Source organism: Tachyglossus aculeatus, chromosome X3 (assembly GCF_015852505.1).
Source record: "Tachyglossus aculeatus isolate mTacAcu1 chromosome X3, mTacAcu1.pri, whole genome shotgun sequence".
Lineage (NCBI taxonomy): Eukaryota > Metazoa > Chordata > Mammalia > Monotremata > Tachyglossidae > Tachyglossus > Tachyglossus aculeatus.
Genome location: NC_052099.1, coordinates 10,928,768 through 10,945,519, shown reverse-complemented (window position 1 = coordinate 10,945,519; position 16,752 = coordinate 10,928,768). Strand labels below are relative to the sequence as shown.

The 16,752-nt window shown below is 42.4% G+C and overlaps 1 protein-coding gene across 2 annotated transcripts in view; it reads right to left on the bottom strand.

Annotated features, from left to right (window-relative positions):
* Positions 1-602: 602 nt before the first annotated feature.
* WDR36 (WD repeat domain 36) overlaps positions 603-16,752 on the bottom strand; it is a 35,699-nt gene continuing 19,549 nt past the window's right edge. Inside the window, exons 16-23 of one of the 2 annotated variants that reach the window (XM_038770494.1) lie at positions 16,157-16,236; positions 9,476-9,583; positions 8,278-8,375; positions 7,144-7,289; positions 6,881-6,997; positions 6,510-6,591; positions 3,247-3,434; positions 603-1,564 (exon numbers count right to left, since the gene is read on the bottom strand). In XM_038770494.1, coding sequence (XP_038626422.1) covers positions 1,415-1,564; positions 3,247-3,434; positions 6,510-6,591; positions 6,881-6,997; positions 7,144-7,289; positions 8,278-8,375; positions 9,476-9,583; positions 16,157-16,236 — 969 coding nt within the window. In that variant the 3' untranslated portion in view covers positions 603-1,414. The remainder of the gene's footprint in view (positions 1,565-3,246; positions 3,435-6,509; positions 6,592-6,880; positions 6,998-7,143; positions 7,290-8,277; positions 8,376-9,475; positions 9,584-16,156; positions 16,237-16,752) is intronic. The other variant, XM_038770495.1, reaches the window with a different exon arrangement.

Below are 16,752 nucleotides of genomic sequence, written 5' to 3'. Positions count from 1 at the left end.
TCCCTTCTCCTTTCATATCCAGCACCCACAGTTCTCCCCTTCTTTGAAAGAATCTCCCCCACAACTACCACTAAGATACCTGTGCACCACCTAAGCACTCTCAACCTCCTGTAGCATTTCCACGCATACCTTACACACCCCATTACTTAAGCACTAACACTCATGTACATATCCCATTTTCCGCCTTCCTCCTATCTGTACATTACTCTGTGATGCTCTCCCCCCACTAGAATGTAAACTCTTGGAGGTTAAGGATCGTATCTCCTGATTCAATTATACTCTTACAGGCCCACATTACAGCGCTCTACACAGTGTTCAATAAATATTACCAATCGGTGACTCACGTCTTCTTTCTGCCTAGCTGAACCACAAGTTACCAGCAGCCATTAAACCAATGGTCATTCACTGCTGGAAAGCCGGGCCCTCCGAAGCCCGATCTTTTCATTCACATTTATTGGGTGCTTACTGTTTGCAAAGCACTGTACTATGCACTTGGGAGAATACCATATAACAACAGACACATTCCCTGCCCACAGTGAGCTTCGTCTAGAGGGGAAGACAGACATTAATATAAATTCATGCATTTATTTATGAGACAGAGGTTAAGAAATGGCTGTCCCCAGTTCAAGCAAAGTGTCATTATAGTGAGGCAGGACACAATTGAGCCAGATCTGCTTGCCAAAAGTCATTTGGGGCACTGAGAGCAGTTCTGTTGAAGACAGTACTCTAGGAGATGGCTAAGTGAAAGAGGTGACTGGAGAAATTAACTCTCTGGCCACATTTGAAGAACTTATCAATGGTGGCAACCTGTTTGCTCTACCTGCCGATGGAGGCACTGGGGACTCCAAGGGATGGAACTTACTGCAAGTGAAGGGGAAGGGCATTTTGCAGCATTGCCAGCAATTGAAATCCATAATGATGGTGGCTAGGTAAGAAAGCCATGGATAATCACAGTAATTTGGGAAGTTGGCACTATGAGAAAAGAAACTATGTTTTTAGCTTACAAGAGATTCAAGCAATCTCTGATAAAACAATGAAGTGAATGCAAGGGAAAGTCCTGGTATTTTCAACTGAAGACAACTATTACTGCTTGAATTTTTTTTTAAAGTGGCTCTTTGATTTATTGCTTTAAAGGTAATGATGACTCTTTACAGCATACACTTCCATTTTACGTTAAAAATGGCAGGTATTTTCATTTAAACAAGTACGGTCCTGTTTTATAAACATCCAAGTGTAGATTTTTATTTTAAGCAAAGTTCTTAGCACTTCACTTACACGTGCTATTGATGGAACACTACACTGGGCTGACAGCATGAAAAATAAAATTCTGGTCAAACTGAATCCGTTCAGTGGAAGTTCCTGTCTTTTGGTCCCGTGATTCTGAATGATTCTTCAACCAGGAGCAAGAAGCACTTCACAATAAAGCGCTCTTCATGTAACTCAAAACACAGAGACTTTGATTGAAGAGCCTTTGCAGATGGAGCCAGGTTTCTTCCAATTGCATTGACAATTTGGATACTTCTTCAAGTAACACTGGCTCCGAAGGAAGCATTTTAAGATGCAACTGAAAAGTAAACATTCGAAGTTATAAATGCAAAATGATTAATTTTATGGAAGTTTAGTTTTCAATGTACCCCTCCACACGCATTAGTGTGCACGTGCGCGTGCGCGCACACACACCCCTCCCCCCTTGCAGTCCTTAAATGCTAATTTTGTTTTTAATTCTTTCTTTCCAAGTCTTAGACACAGACAGCCCTTGGTCTTCCACTAACTCTGGCTATTAATTACAAAGCAGAAAAATCCTTTAAGTGTTATAACCTTTGATTATCAACCACTTATATCTAGCCTAGCTGGTGCCAGTAACGTGAGGGTAGCACCGCTTTCTCTGGAGATAAATCATTTTTCAACAATGTTCTCTGTCTAAGGCAGAGGACTCTGTCCTCCTCCAACATCTAACTCCCTGAAAGCCCAGGAACAAGCTTCTCTAATTTAACCCGTTCATGACAATAACCAGAGGTATGTCTTTCCTTCTTGTCGAACTCTCTGGCGATGTGTACTGGAGCTCAGGGAATAGAGTGAAATGCTTCCTAGGGATGCCAGAAAAAAGAAAATGTGACTATGCTCCCTGCCCTAAATCTGAATTCCACATGCGAATACCTAAACATCAAGTGAACACTTTCATTTTGATGACAGATGTAGAATAGATGGGAGAATCCCTGTTGCTGAAATTGGCTGCCTATTCCACTGCTATTTTATCTTGACAAGCTTAACCTCCTACCTTTAACATACTCAACCACTACAGTAATCACGATGCTACTGTTCAACATTACGTAATCTTTCTGGCTTTAAATCATTTTGTGTCAAGCGGACAACTTCCTATTTACCACATCATCTGCAACTTACTTATTCAGCAAGTTAACCGTACACACACAATATTAAAACACTAGCTGCCACTGACTCTCAAATAGGGTAAGAAATATAGTCTACCCTTGAGGACAACTCAAAACCCTGTAGGGGGGAATGCCATTATGGCAGAGAGTGGGAACAAAGAAAAGGAACTCCAGGGTGCCCAACAGTCAGAAGGAAATCTCTTTTTCACCTGCTCCTGTTACAGTTTTCTGCTACTCTCACACTCCAGTACACAAAGACTGCTCACTCTCTGGTGAGAGAGAGAGAGAGAGAGAGAGAGAGAGAGAGAGAGAGAGAGAGAGAGAGAGAGAAAGGGGGGGCAGGGGGAGGATGGAGTATTTCAGATGATGTCTTGTGATTGCAAGGATACAACTTCTGAGAAAGGTTGAGTAACATTGAGTGCAATCAATGAAATTGCAAAGGGGTGGGCAAAAGAAACATGTTCACAGTACAATGCTAATGAGTCCAAACAAATTATTGGGTGCATCAGAAAGCAATTACCTAACTAGCACTTCACCCTTAAAGATATTTGGGTTTGGGGAAAGAGGGAACTCAAACCTAAGACCTGGGTACCAAACATTTCCCTAAGTGTTTGGGGGAGATGCTCCAGGGCTGCATGTGGTTTCTCCTTAAAGGGGCATTTCCAGCTGTTATCCTGACTTGCCATTCTGATCCTCAGCTAACTTTTGGCACAAGGCAGTTCCTATCCAAAAAGTGGCCCTAGGCATAAGTTATGGTTGAAAAATTTCAATAGAAGAGTGCTCAGATAAGTGCAAAATATCCCTCCTCCACCTGTCCCCTACCATTCTATAAACACATGGTCACAAGGAAAATCACCTTCAAAAACAAGGCAAGGTAAGCCTGGGCCAGTTCGAAATTTTGCTTGGAGCGTAACATCGTCCCAATCATTCTCAAGAAACTTCGCATCACTTCTACAGAACCGCCGCAATCTGGAGATAAGCCTCGTAGCTCTGTTTCAATCCTTGAAGGACCCATTTCTTTCAGAAGGATAAGTGGAGGTTCGTCTGTGTCATGGTTTAAAAAGGTAGTTCGGTTATTGGCATCATTGGTTTTAGCAAGATAGCATTTTACGTCCCAAATAGACCCAAAACAGAACTATGAGAAACTTTTGCTGCAAAGCCATTCCTCCTACAAGTTACATTCTTGCCAACCCCCAAGCTAGCAGAAAACCATCTTGGAACAACCATGTTTTCGGTGGGAAGGAAAAACAGCCTCTGGGGAAGATAGTTGCAACACAAATGAAATAGTACACAGCTTCTGTCTCACTGTGTGAAATTAAAAAAGGTTATGGGAAACAAAAAGGCTTATTTCAAGTGCTCTGCACTGACCTGACCCTTTCTCTGCAAGCTCATTAACAGTGCACCAGGAAACCAATTCACAACAGATTAAAGTTGCTTTGAATAAACAATGACAACCAAGTTGCATTTGGCTCTATGCAATGCGGATGAGCAGATAACAGTACTGCTACCATGACCTTTTGATCTTGTATGAAACAAGCTTTTAAAACAAGCATGCCTAAAAAGCCACATTGGTTAGAGCCAATTCGCAGCCATTACAGCTACTACCTTCTACCCAAAGTACTCTGAGAAACACTGTGTACTGCCAGGACTACCTGCACCTTGAAGAAGCACTTAATCTGCTACTGCACAAAGTTTCACCAAAACTATCCACTAATGCAGCTAATAAGGATTGTCCTGTTTCTTCCATCCTCCCGAGGGAGGGCAGAAAACATCCCTTAACAATCCGCTCAAAAGAACTTCAGAAAATCTGATGAATACCTGATACCACAAAACTATAAACAGCTCCTCCCCAGGGAGCTAACAAAAGCAGGTTGGTGATAGGCAGCTCAAGGATTCAATCATCTGTAGGAAATACCACCTTCTGGAGGCCTTCCTTGGTTAATTCCAACACACCAGTAGCAGCAATCCAACACTACCGTTAGGATTTATACAGCTCACGCCTGTCTACGTACATACCTATGTATATTTTTATTTGTATACGCAAGAGTTTATTCTGGTGGTTCATCCTGTGCTCTGCACACAGTAAGCGCTCAATAAATATAATTGATTGATTCTTCCTTCTACTCCCACTATCTGTACATTATTTTTTTCTGTACACCTCGGTAGAACATAGGCTCATAAGGGCAGTCAGTGACCAAGTGTCTTGCTTCTACTGTGCTCTCTGAAGAGCTTAGTATACTACTGCCTCACACTCAGTAAGCACTCAATAAATACCAGTGATACTAGTTTTATTCTTTTCCCCCCAATTTAAGACTATTTCCTTTGATTACCACTCCCCCATCTTAGCAGACCTTCCTTTTCTGCTTTTTCCCAACTGTTCCACTGAGTACAGATCTATAACATTCTCCAGAGGCTGAATGAAGCCAGTGAGGCTGCTAGACAGACCAAACACATTTGGAGTTTATAACAGGGTAATCGGAGCAAACAGGAACTCCAACTTGATGGTAGAGATGACCTAATTGTTACTGTTTCCTTTACTGGTTAACATTCCACACCACCTGATGTATTTTTCAAGTCTATTTATGAAAATGTTCCATATATAGATAGAATTATTTAATGACATTTGGCAGGAAATTAACTACATTTTCGGCCATAAATAAGGAATGCGTAAAATTCCGTCAGGGCAAAAGACGTTATGTCAGTACACTCTAAGGTTATTTTTTTGTGTGTGAGCTGAACATGTATTGTTCAATTACTTTAGGTGAGAGAACACTGATATTTAATTGTACATTTATGGAGGGATAAGCCCTTGTAGATGGTGATATGTTTTCATGGATGTTCCAGTAAGAAATCAACAAATGACTATTTCCACATTAAGAGCTCATAGAGCAGTCTAAATCAATTAGCACATTTCTAAATTATGATTAAATTACACAATAATGGAAATCCATGTTCAGCACCAGAATGCTAAATGAACTGCAAGGGTAATTTAACTTTGGTTTGGGTTTTATTTTTTTTTCCTTTACAAGAGGCTGAATTACAGCTCCTCTGGATATTAAAATAAACTCCAGCTCATGAAAGTATGTCATTAGGGCCACGGCAGACTAATACATTACTGAGGGGAAAAAGTGTCAACAGTTTACAAAGTCTCCCAAGATGATGTATTAAAGAATGGGACTTGGGAGTCTGAGAGGAAAAAACAAAAGAAAAGCCTGCTACACTCTGACCACATTAGAGTACTGTACTAAGTGCTTGAGAAAGGATAATAAAAATCAAGGTTGTGGTCTAATGCAAAAGATGGACACGAATAAACACAGCAGGAGCCAAAAAAAAAAAAAGGACAAATGCACCTGGTGGTAGCAAAAATTTTAAAAAACGAATAAACAAGGTCCATCCCTCTTCAGGTTTTCAAAGGCATTTATTTCACAGTCCCCGCCCCCTCTAGAATGTGAGCTTGTCTTGGGCAGGGGTTGTCTCTCTCTGTTGCTGCACTGTACTTTTCCAAGTGCTTAGAAAAGGGCTCTGCACATAAGCGCTCAATAAATACAACTGAATTACTTTCTTCCTGGCCATTTTTCTAATAATAATAATAATAATAATAATGGCATTTGTTAAGTGCTTACTATATGCCAAGCACTGTTCTAAGCGCTGGGGTAAACACAGGGTAGTGAGGTTTGTCCCACGTAGGGCTCACACTTTTAATCCCCATTTTATAGATGAGTTAACTGAGGCACGCCTGTGGGTTAGTTCTGTTTAAATTTTCTGTTTAAGTGCTAAGTTTTCAAAAATCAGGGAACCACTCTGGTGAATTTGGGCAATGCATCAAGGAAGGACAAAAGTTAAATGGAAGATTTAAAGCAGCCCTAATGGACTTCCGGCTCACATTACAAAATGATGCCTCAAGAAAAACATCCCTACCCATTAGTTTACGAGGCAAACAAATTCATCGGTTTGGGATGTACTTGGATGTCACTGTTGTCGTCCAGCTACTGAATTACTTCCAATTACTGCACTAAGCTGAGTTCACTTTTCCGCTTCCCTATCAGTTCCTGTACAGGATTGGAGATGTCACATTGTCTAATCGAATCTGGGACCAAAAAAAGTCACATTTTAACTTACACTTCGTACTGGTAAGACTTTCCTCTAGTTTCAGATAGAAGTCAGATTTTTGCGCCAAAATTCCCAGATTTACAATCTTGGACTGAAACAACAAAAAGAAAGCATTACCCAATATTCAAAGTGCACGTAAGCATACAATTTATTTTTTAAACGACCATTTTGCCCAACTACAAGTGGACAGTTAAAAACCCGTCAATATTGATGCACTCTACTAAGTATAGCCAGGTGCCAACAATTGAGTGCCATGTTTTCTACTAAGAGGTTAGAACCAAAAGTCTGGAGCTCCTAAACATACAACTAAGATATTTAAGACAGTGGAGATCCAGGGGGAAAGAGAATATAGAGTGTAGGCTTTGCTGCAGTTTCTTTACCTTTTGCACGTCAGCTGGTTCAGAGGAAAGATACTTTGGAATGAGACCAGGAACTGTTGGGATAAAGAATGGTGCGGATTTGGGCACTCTGGGTGGTTCCTTCGGCTTATTCCTTTTCTGTGGAAAAGAAAACAAGGTGAGGGGTTTTGAAAATAAAAACTCGTAACCTCACCACAATGTCCACTTTCTAATAGAGCCCTAAAACCAGTAACACAACAACAACAACCACAGATGTTTCAATAAGGCAGGGCAAATACTATTACCTTAATAACATCAAGGTTGAGGAGGTTTTTCCACCTTGATTCTGAGAGTAATGATAATGTCACCAGCTGCTCATCCAATTGCTCTGGTGACGTATACTCTATCATTTCATCACTTGGTTCCATAATTTCTTCTGGAAGCCCCGCATCTTCATGGAAACAGATGCACACCAAACATGAGATTTTATCATTAGTCTAAATCATTGCCAGCTGAATTCCTTAAAAATAATCTGCTTAAAATTGGCAAGATTGGAGCCATTCCCAGGATCCCCACCCCCACCCCCCAACCCTTCACATCAATAGCTATTTCATCCTTTCCACTTGTGCTCCCCACTCCCATTTGGCTCTATTCACTTGTTCTCTAATAATTGTGGTGTTTAAGCATTGACTACGTGCCAAGCACTGTACTGAGCGCTTAACATAGATTAATGTATCCCAACTAGACTAAGAACACAGTCCTAGCATAATTCTATGATTTGCTTAGCACTAGTTACACTGTGGACATACAATATAAAGCAGAATTTACCCCACTGATTTGAAAAAGAAAAAAATAAAATAAACAGATTGTGTGCCCATATCTTGTATCTACCCCAGTGCTTAGTATAGTGCTTGGCACATAATAAACGCTCAACAAATACCATCACGGCAATTAGTAAAGAGAGAAGAACAGTGGTGCAAGATTAGAGGGGAGATGGCAGAAGAGATAAACACACTCTCACTCCCACCTAACCTCCTCCTTATCCCAGGTACCGGCTGATAACTTGCCCACACATCCCCCCTTCTGCGCTGCCCCCCACTATACACATTCCCACAGGAGACCGTTCTGGAGCAAAGGTTGGTGGTGGTAGCAGCAGGAGCTCCCTCAGTTTCTAGCAAGAGGTGGGGCTGCCAGTAGTTGCGAGAGGGAGCGGGTTAGGCAAAGTCTCTTCTCCTACCATGGCACACTGCAGACACCCCTCACGGAAGGCTACATTAGCGGTGAGATTGACATGCCTGATTTAGCTCAATCCCAAATGTTCTCTAAAATTATACACATTCTTTTCATGTACCCATTACCTTTGACGCTCAGAAATAATGGGTTTACTCCCTTGGGTTCATTATACTACCCAGGATAAACTTTTTTAAAATTTTGGTTACCATGAACATGACAGGTTCCAGGAAGCATTACTACCGAAGGCATATAATCCGCAGGAAGTGGCCGTAACGAGACAAGGGAATACAAGGAAACATTAGACCTGTGTAATTAAAACAAGACAAAACAAACAGATGTGGCTATTAAAGAGAATGTTCTTTAAACGATGAAAACAATCTTGTTGGGGCAATTTTAACAGTCACCGGCCCTGAGTTCTACTTTTACTGAAAGGTACCTGCCACTTGCAGTCTTGTGTGACATGTTCATTTAATGATACAATACAACTCCCATTTAAGGGAAGTATGCATTAACCTTAGCTCGAAAATTGAGTAAACAGCTTCTGAAGCTTATAAAAGAGCATTAGCGCTAAATCAAGTGTGTTTCTGCAGTTAGAAAAGACATCCGGCTCCTTTATCTCTCCCATAATTCATGGTGATGAAAAAAAAAAGAAAGGAAAAAGATGTAAGTGCTTGGATCAGCATAGCAGCAGTATGGATTGAGTGGCAAGGGAGCTTCTAGTGATGCTGTGAGGGTATAACTGACATGATTTTGTGACAGACTGAATATGTGGGTTGAATGAGAGAGATGAATCAAGGATAATGCCAACGTGATGGGCTTGGGAGGCAGGTTATGGGTGGTGTTGCCTACAGTGATGGGAAAGTCTGGGAGACAACAAAATCTGGGTAAGATGACAAGGAATTCTGTTTTGGATATGTGACGTTTCAGGTGTCGGAGGCAAGACATCCAAGCAGATGTCCTGAGGGTAGGAGGAAATGTGAGTCTACAGAGAAGGAGGGGTCAGGTTTGGAAACCACCTGTGCAGACATGGTGGTTGAAGCTGTGGGATACTACTAAGAATTTGTTTGAACTAATTCTTGCAAACAGAGGAAAAGAAACATCTTCCACAAAGTTTGGGATACTCCTTGTTTTGCATAGTTTAAAAAAGAATGAAGACTATTCTGAGGTTGTGATTCTTTATTGGCAAGCGGGTGACTTCAATGGCCCTGGAAAAAAGCTAAGGGAATTTAATCCTAGAATTCCTTACAACAAGCCTGTGAAGAGAGATGGCATTGTTATCTTTACTTTATAGATGACGATACTATGTGAGCAGTTTTAGTAGCTAGATTTATCTAATAGGGGGCATTTAGGAAAAAAAGCCCAAAGAAAACACATCAGAAAGTAAACATGAGAAGCAGTTCTTACCACAGATAGATTCCCAGGTCATCAACATGTGAAGTTGCCAAAAAATCTCCAGTAGGAGAGATGGTGATGCTAGTAGCTGCCGAGTCCAACAAAAAGCAGTCAATGAGGCTAAGGAAGAAAAAAAAAAATCTTTATTAAAACAAAGTTAAAGTAATACCTTTTTAGTTTGAAAACACTTATGTTTCCCTCAAGTTTGAAGGCTAGCTGGGCTTGGGAGCTCACTGCACCTCGAGGTCCCAACCATCGGGGGGGACTTCCATTTTACACCCATGGGTCCTAAATCCTCTTAACTTGTGGAAGGCTTCTGTAATCCCTCATGTTGAATGGATTATTGGGGTGTGTGTCTGTGTGCGTGTGTGCATGCGCACGCAAAGTCCCTGGATATCACTGGTCCCCTGGTAACCAGCCAACGGAATGACTGATCCTGGGTTTGGGGGTTTTTTGGGGGGTTTTAATGGTATTTGTTATGCACTTACCATGTGCCAGGCACTGTACGAGGCGCCGGTGTAGATACAAGTTAATCAAGTTGGACACAGTCCCGGTCCCACATAGGGCTCACAGTCTTAATCCCCATTTTACTGACGAGGGAACTGAGGCACAGAGAAGTGAAGTGAATTGTCCAAGTTCACACAGCAGGCAAGTGGCGGAGCCGGGATTAGAAACCAGGTCCTTCTGATTCCCAGGCCTGTGCTCTATCCACTAGGCCACGCTGCTTCTTTGAGACTCTTGGTCTCAACTCAGAGCATCAAAATTTCAGCACTGACCATATCACACAAAATACAATTTTAATTTCAGCCACTAGGTGGCATTGTTTGACCAATTATTGCTTTTTCACATCATCCAAATGAAAGCGTGAAAGCATTTAGCATTTCCTGGAGTACAGTAACCAGGCAAGTGAGCTTCTTCGCTGAAACTTCTCTTGGGATCATCTAATAATGATCAAGATACAAGGATCTTCACGCCAGTCATCCAAATCCAGAATTGATTCACTTAGAAAGTTAGCTATGAATCACCCTCTTCCACTGGGGACAGATGACAAATACGGTTTCTAACATGACTGTTAATGTTGCTCATGTCTCCTGAAGCAGCAGTGCACACAGAGTAAATGGTTAGAAACCTGTGTAGATGGTGAGCGCTATGTGGGACAGGGCCTGGGTCCAATCTGGCTATCTTGTATCTGCCCCAGCCTAGGACTCTGCTTGGCACAAAGGTAGCGTTTAATAGGCGCCACCATACTTATGGCAAGAGACTGCAGATACACTGGACCCCACTGGAGCAGAGCCCCCGCCATTAGCTGACACTGTGCTGGAAGAGGTGGCTCCAAGTGTTTTCAATGGCTGAAAAGTGTCAGGAATTTTCTCCTCCAAGCACCAGGTGGGCTATTATCTCCGACTTCTGCACTGAACTCCAGGATACAGAAATCGGGAAGGCTCAAGGTCTGTGCAGCTCCCACTAAACGTCAGTCTTGTAATATGAACATTTCCCTCTGTCCTGAAATGAAGTCCCTCCTCCTTCAACCAGGTCTTACTGCCAACTGACTGCCAAGTGATTGAGGTCTACGAATCTATTTTCACTTCTGAAGGAATCATGAACACTTGCTTCAGTGTCTGCTCTCAATTATATAATAGTTTGTATCTGCTCTCTGTGACAGCATTATTTGCCAATTTTATTATTGCCATGGCATGCTAATCGTTAACTACCCCCTGTGATGCCATCACCTATTTATATCATTGCTACTGTTTTATCGTTTCTGCATCTCAATTGTTAACCTCCCGCTGCACTGTCACTCGCCCTGCTGACCTCACCATGTACTTTCAATTGTCTTGCTCCCAACTGCCATTCCCATTCCTCACCTTCCCCTTTCCCTCTCCCACCCAGCTTTTTCCCTCCCTCTCCCCCACCAAGACCACTCCCCCCTCACCCCCTACCAAGGATCCCTCTGTACCAGCGCCAATCCTCCACTCCTCCCTCCCAGCCCCCTCCCTCCCCTCCTCCACCCCATCCCAGTTCTCCTTTCCCATCGCCACCCCTCTTCCCACTCTCCCCGCCTAGGCCCCCACCAACTCATCCATTCCTTCCCACCCCTCGCACCCTTCCCCCTCCCTCGTCAGCTACTGCCAAGTATGGCCTCTGGAACCCCCGCTCCATTTTAAGTAAGATCCCTTTCATCCTGGACCTATTCCTTTCCAGCTCTCTACTCCTCCTCTCCCTAACTGAAACATGGTTGTCTCCAGACGACACGGTCTCTTCTGCTGCTCTCTCCAGTGGAGGCCTCTTCTTCTCCCACTCCCCCAGACTCACCGGAAAAGGAGGAGGTGCCGGTTTCCTTCTCGCCCCTAGTGCCGCTTTCGCACTATCCCTCCTCCCCCTTCCCTTTCCTTCCTTTGAAGCCCACATTATTCGCCTCTACCACCCCCTCTGTTAGTGTACTCTCCCAAGCACTTAGTACAGTGCTCTGCACATAGTAAGTGCTCAATAAATACCTCTGATTGGTAGATTGATTGCTGCCCTCCTATCAGCCTTCCTGGGCTGATGGTGATTGACGTGAGAAAACAACTATATTCCCACACCTTCAGAAACCCTAAGCCATTTCAGGATCCACACTTCCAAGAACACTGAGCCAGCCCAATGGTCTCCACACCCTAGATTCTATTTCAGGCATAGGCGTCGGGGTGCTTAGAGGAACTATGTCATGACTGTCCTTGTGGTTAGAGATGGACCACTTAACACTCCTCACTTCCATTCTAGTGCCTCATTATAGACTGCTCATCCATGAATTTATCCAAACCCTTCTGGATTGTACGGCTATTTTCTGTCTGCACAACCAGGGCATTTTTCAGCAACTGTATTATAAAAGCTGAAGGAAGAAAAAAAAGATGCATATTCCAGACGCTACATCTCACGGAAATCATACTCTGTGTCTGAAATTGCTTGTGCAGCCAGGCCTCCAACTGCTGCAAGCGATTGACTGGCTCCTCATTTTGCCAAAGCAACAACGCATGGACGCTTGGAATGGCTTGGATCGATGGGAAAATTTCTTCCTTCAGCATCACCTAACCCTGACAGCCAGAATTAAGAGTTCACAAATCATAGATGCCTTTGCAGTGGACACCTCTGCTTATTGTTATATTGTCCTCTCCCAAGCGCTTAGTACAGTGATCTGCACACAGTGCTCAATAAATACCACTGACGGACTCTGTTTGGCATGTTCAGCTCTAGCAGTGGCCAGCCATCTCAATCACATTGGCCTAATTTCATGGGACTAGTCGATGTTAAAATTACAGCCTGAAAATCTTTACAGTTCAAGAGAAATTCAACGGAGGAATGCTTTGAGGAACTAGACTGTGAGCCCGTGTTCTAGACTGTGAGCCCGTTGTTGGGTAGGGACCGCCTCTATATGTTGCCTGCTTGTACTTCCCAAATGCTTAGTACAGTGCTCTGCACACAGTAAGCGCTCAATAAATACAATTGAATGAACAAACCATAGCCACAAAGTAAAGGGCAGTTTGATCAAGTATTCAGTATAAGCCGGTCGTGTTCATTCATTCATTCAATCAATCAATCATATAGTGCTTTGCACATAGTAAGCGCTTAATACCAAATACCATCATTATTATTTATTGAGCGCTTACTGTGTGCACAGCATGGTACTAAGCGCTTGGGAGAGTATAATGGACACATTGCCTACCCACAATGAGCTTACAGTCTAGAGCACTTTCAGTATGAAAAGAAAGCTCATTTTGGTCTTGAATCAGACATCTGTCTGTAAGGGTAACAGTGTCGATAGCATCGTCAAACTCAAAAGGCAATAACATATGTATTACTCGGCAGGGACATTCTATTCTTATGATCCATTACAAAAAGCTACCTGCACCTTCTTAGTGCTCAGTAGATGCCCTTAATTGAACTGAATTAAAATATAGAAAGACAAGAGTGGTATCAATTACTGAGCTATTTAGATCTGATGCATTAAGAAATGCAGTCACAGACCAGCACCAGAGATCCCCAGTCATTTGTAGGTGCTGTTTCTGAGAAACAAACCCAATGTTAACACAGGCAAGTGAGGAAATACAGTAGCTTTCATTTTTAGTGTGCAATGACATCAGCCTGTAAGTCAAAATTTGGATTTTAAAGAGTTGTTCTGTCATCCGTTTTAATTGTTTGTAGCCCTGGTTCATTATGGGCAGGGAACTTGTCTGCTGATTCTGTTGTACTGTCCCAAGAGCTTAATACAGTGCTTTGCACATGGTAAGCGCTCAATAAATACCACTGATTGTTATGAAATGTGGAAATGATTTCAGATTCAAAATGGACCTTGTGAGACTTGTTGAAACCAAGGGCATGCTCCGGTGAAGACTTTTTGGAGAGGATTAATAGTACCCAGTGATGAAGTGCTAAAACAGTAGGGGATGGTGTCCTTCACCAGAAGAAGGCAAGGAATATTTTAGTAAATGCAAATGACTTCTGAACTAGGTAACTCTCTGGTTGGCAGATTTCCTCTGGGCAAAAGTCCCTAATTAAGGAGTCCGTGGCTCCATTAGCATAACAAAGACAGGTGTGCCCACTGACTACATTCCACTGACATAAAAATCAGGGAGAGCTGAGCTGAAGGCAATGATGTTGAAATTGGGGTTTTACCTTTCTAAAGGTCAGGCTGCTTTCAGGTACAGACCAGTCTCATTCCACAGTCCCATTCCCACTAGGAGGAAAAGATAAGCAAAACCCAACGCCTAGAGACAAAGTGAATCACAAAAGCACCATCTTCCCCCTTCCTCTTCAACCCTCACTGGTTTCAAGTTTGGCCCCCTTTTACAGCTGTTTTGACTTCTTTCCTGCCCTCTCCTTTGAGACCCATAAACAAAGGAACAGAAGACATTTTTTTAATCCACCAGAGCTAACTTGAGATCCCAAAGAGATTTCTGCACTACCACTGGACAAAAGCTTGGGTTGCAGAGCTTTAGGGGAATGTGGGTTAAGCAGTGCTATTCCACAGAATTCCACAGCAGAAATGTGATTTCTTATAACCCAATTCTTTACCAGTATGTTTCTAGCACACGTTGATAAACAAATTTTAGCCACTTCCAGAGGGTGTCTACCCTGACCCCCTCATTGATGACACACACAGTCAGGAATTTAGTCTCTGAACCTCAATCTCATCTATCCCACCACCAACCCTTTGCCTATGCCCTCCCTCAGGCTGGAAACTTCCTCCCCCTTCATATCCAACAGCCCATCACGCCCCACCTCCAAAACCCTCCTAAAATCCCATTAAAAATAAGTCCGTGGAAGCAGCGTGGCTTAGTGGATAGAGCACCTGGGCAAGTCACAGAGAAGTTTAAGTGCCTTGCCCACGGTCACACAGCAGTCAAATGGCAGAGCCGGGACTAGAACCCAGGTCCTTCTGACTTCCAGGCCTGTGCTCTATCCACTGGTCACTTCTCACTTCCCTTCACCTCAATTCCCTCATTCTGTAAAATGGGGAATAAGATTGTGAGCCCCTTGGGGGACATAGACTATGTCCAACCTGATCAGCTTGAATCTACCCCAGTGCTTATTACAGTGCCTGGCACATAGTAAGAGCTTAACAAATACCATTAAAAAAAAAATCACATCTTCTCCAGGAGGTCTTCTCTAACTAAACCCTTAGTTGTCCTAACTGCTCTTCCCTCTGCATCAACTCCTATTTGGCTGTGTACTCCTAAAAAAAAAAAAAAATCACATCTCCTCCAAGATGGCTTCTCTAACTAAACTTTTATTTGTCCTATCTGCTCTTCCCTCTGCATCAACTCCTATTTGGCTGTGTACTCCTAAAAAAAAAAAAAAATCACATCTCCTCCAAGATGGCTTCTCTAACTAAACTTTTATTTGTCCTATCTGCTCTTCCCTCTGCATCAACTCCTACTTGGCTGTGTACTCCTTCAGCACTTGGATTACCGGCTCCCGCTTCACAGTACTTATGCAAATGTGCTTTACTCTGCTATTTCCCCTATTGGTAATTTACTTTAATGCCCGGCCCCCCCCCCAACCCCCACCTCCCCCCGGTAAACTGTAAGCCCCCTGGGGGGCAGGGATCATGTCTACAATTCTTGAACTGTACTTTCCCAAGCACTTAGTGCAGTGCTCTGCACACATTAAGTGATCAAATACCACCGATTGACTAGGAAAGACAAAATGAAAAAATTCAGTTAAGGAGTTTGTTTTTTCAGTCGGTCTAAGAATGAGCAAAAACAAAATACGGTTGGTGACCATCAAGTCATACATTTCTAGTCCAGTTCTCAAGCGAACTACTAACAGCAAAGCTGAAGGAGACTGTTCTCTCTCTTGTATCAGCCCAAGCTATCAAGAAGAGACTGATGGCAGTTCTAAGCATATCTTCTTTCTACTTGCCAACACAGTCTGCTGAAAGCATGAGTGGCAGGAAAGTTTCTGGGAAACCCTCCTTATTCAATTATGAATATATAGACTCAAATCTAAAGCCAAAATCAGAGTTGAGTGAATCACTCTGATATAAATCCCCCATATAACAGGCATAAAGGGCACAGCACATGAGCAGATTAGGAATACAGCATCACTGCCAATATGTGGTTTCAGTATTACAGGCAGCTAATTGCTCCTAACTACACAGACGTTTGGAGTCCGGTCGTGACTAACAGTTCTAAAATTGCTTCTAAATCAACTTACCATCCAGACGGAAGATCCCAAACCCTAATAGTGCAATCCATCGAGGCAGATAGTAACCAACGACCATCAGGACTGAATGCCTTTAAAGGAAATCAAAACATCTCTGAAACCCTCATTTAAAAATAACATACATCACCAATAAACATAACATACAAGGTACTGAAGTCAAGTGGCTCTGTATCTGTAGTAATTTTCAAAATGCCACATTTCACATGTGAGGAAAGAGAAACTGGAAATTTGAACTTTTTTTAAAAATGCAGGATTTCTATTCTGGCTCATTTTTTAACCTCAGCAGAAAAACATGATTTTCTCCTGACTGATGCTCTCTTCCTTCATTATTTATTTCTCAATTTGATAATAATAATAATAATAACGGTATTTGTTAAGCACTTACTATGTGTCAAGCACTGTTCTAAGTGCTGGCAAATGGTTTGGGATACTAACTATAGAGAAAATTTGGGATACTAATTATAGAGAAAACTGCAAAATAGAAATTCTATAAAAAGGAAAACATCCATTTTAACAAGACACCAATTCCCCAGATCTGGAATACAACCTCATATTTTAAAAACTCAGACGATTTTCAAAATTTTAAG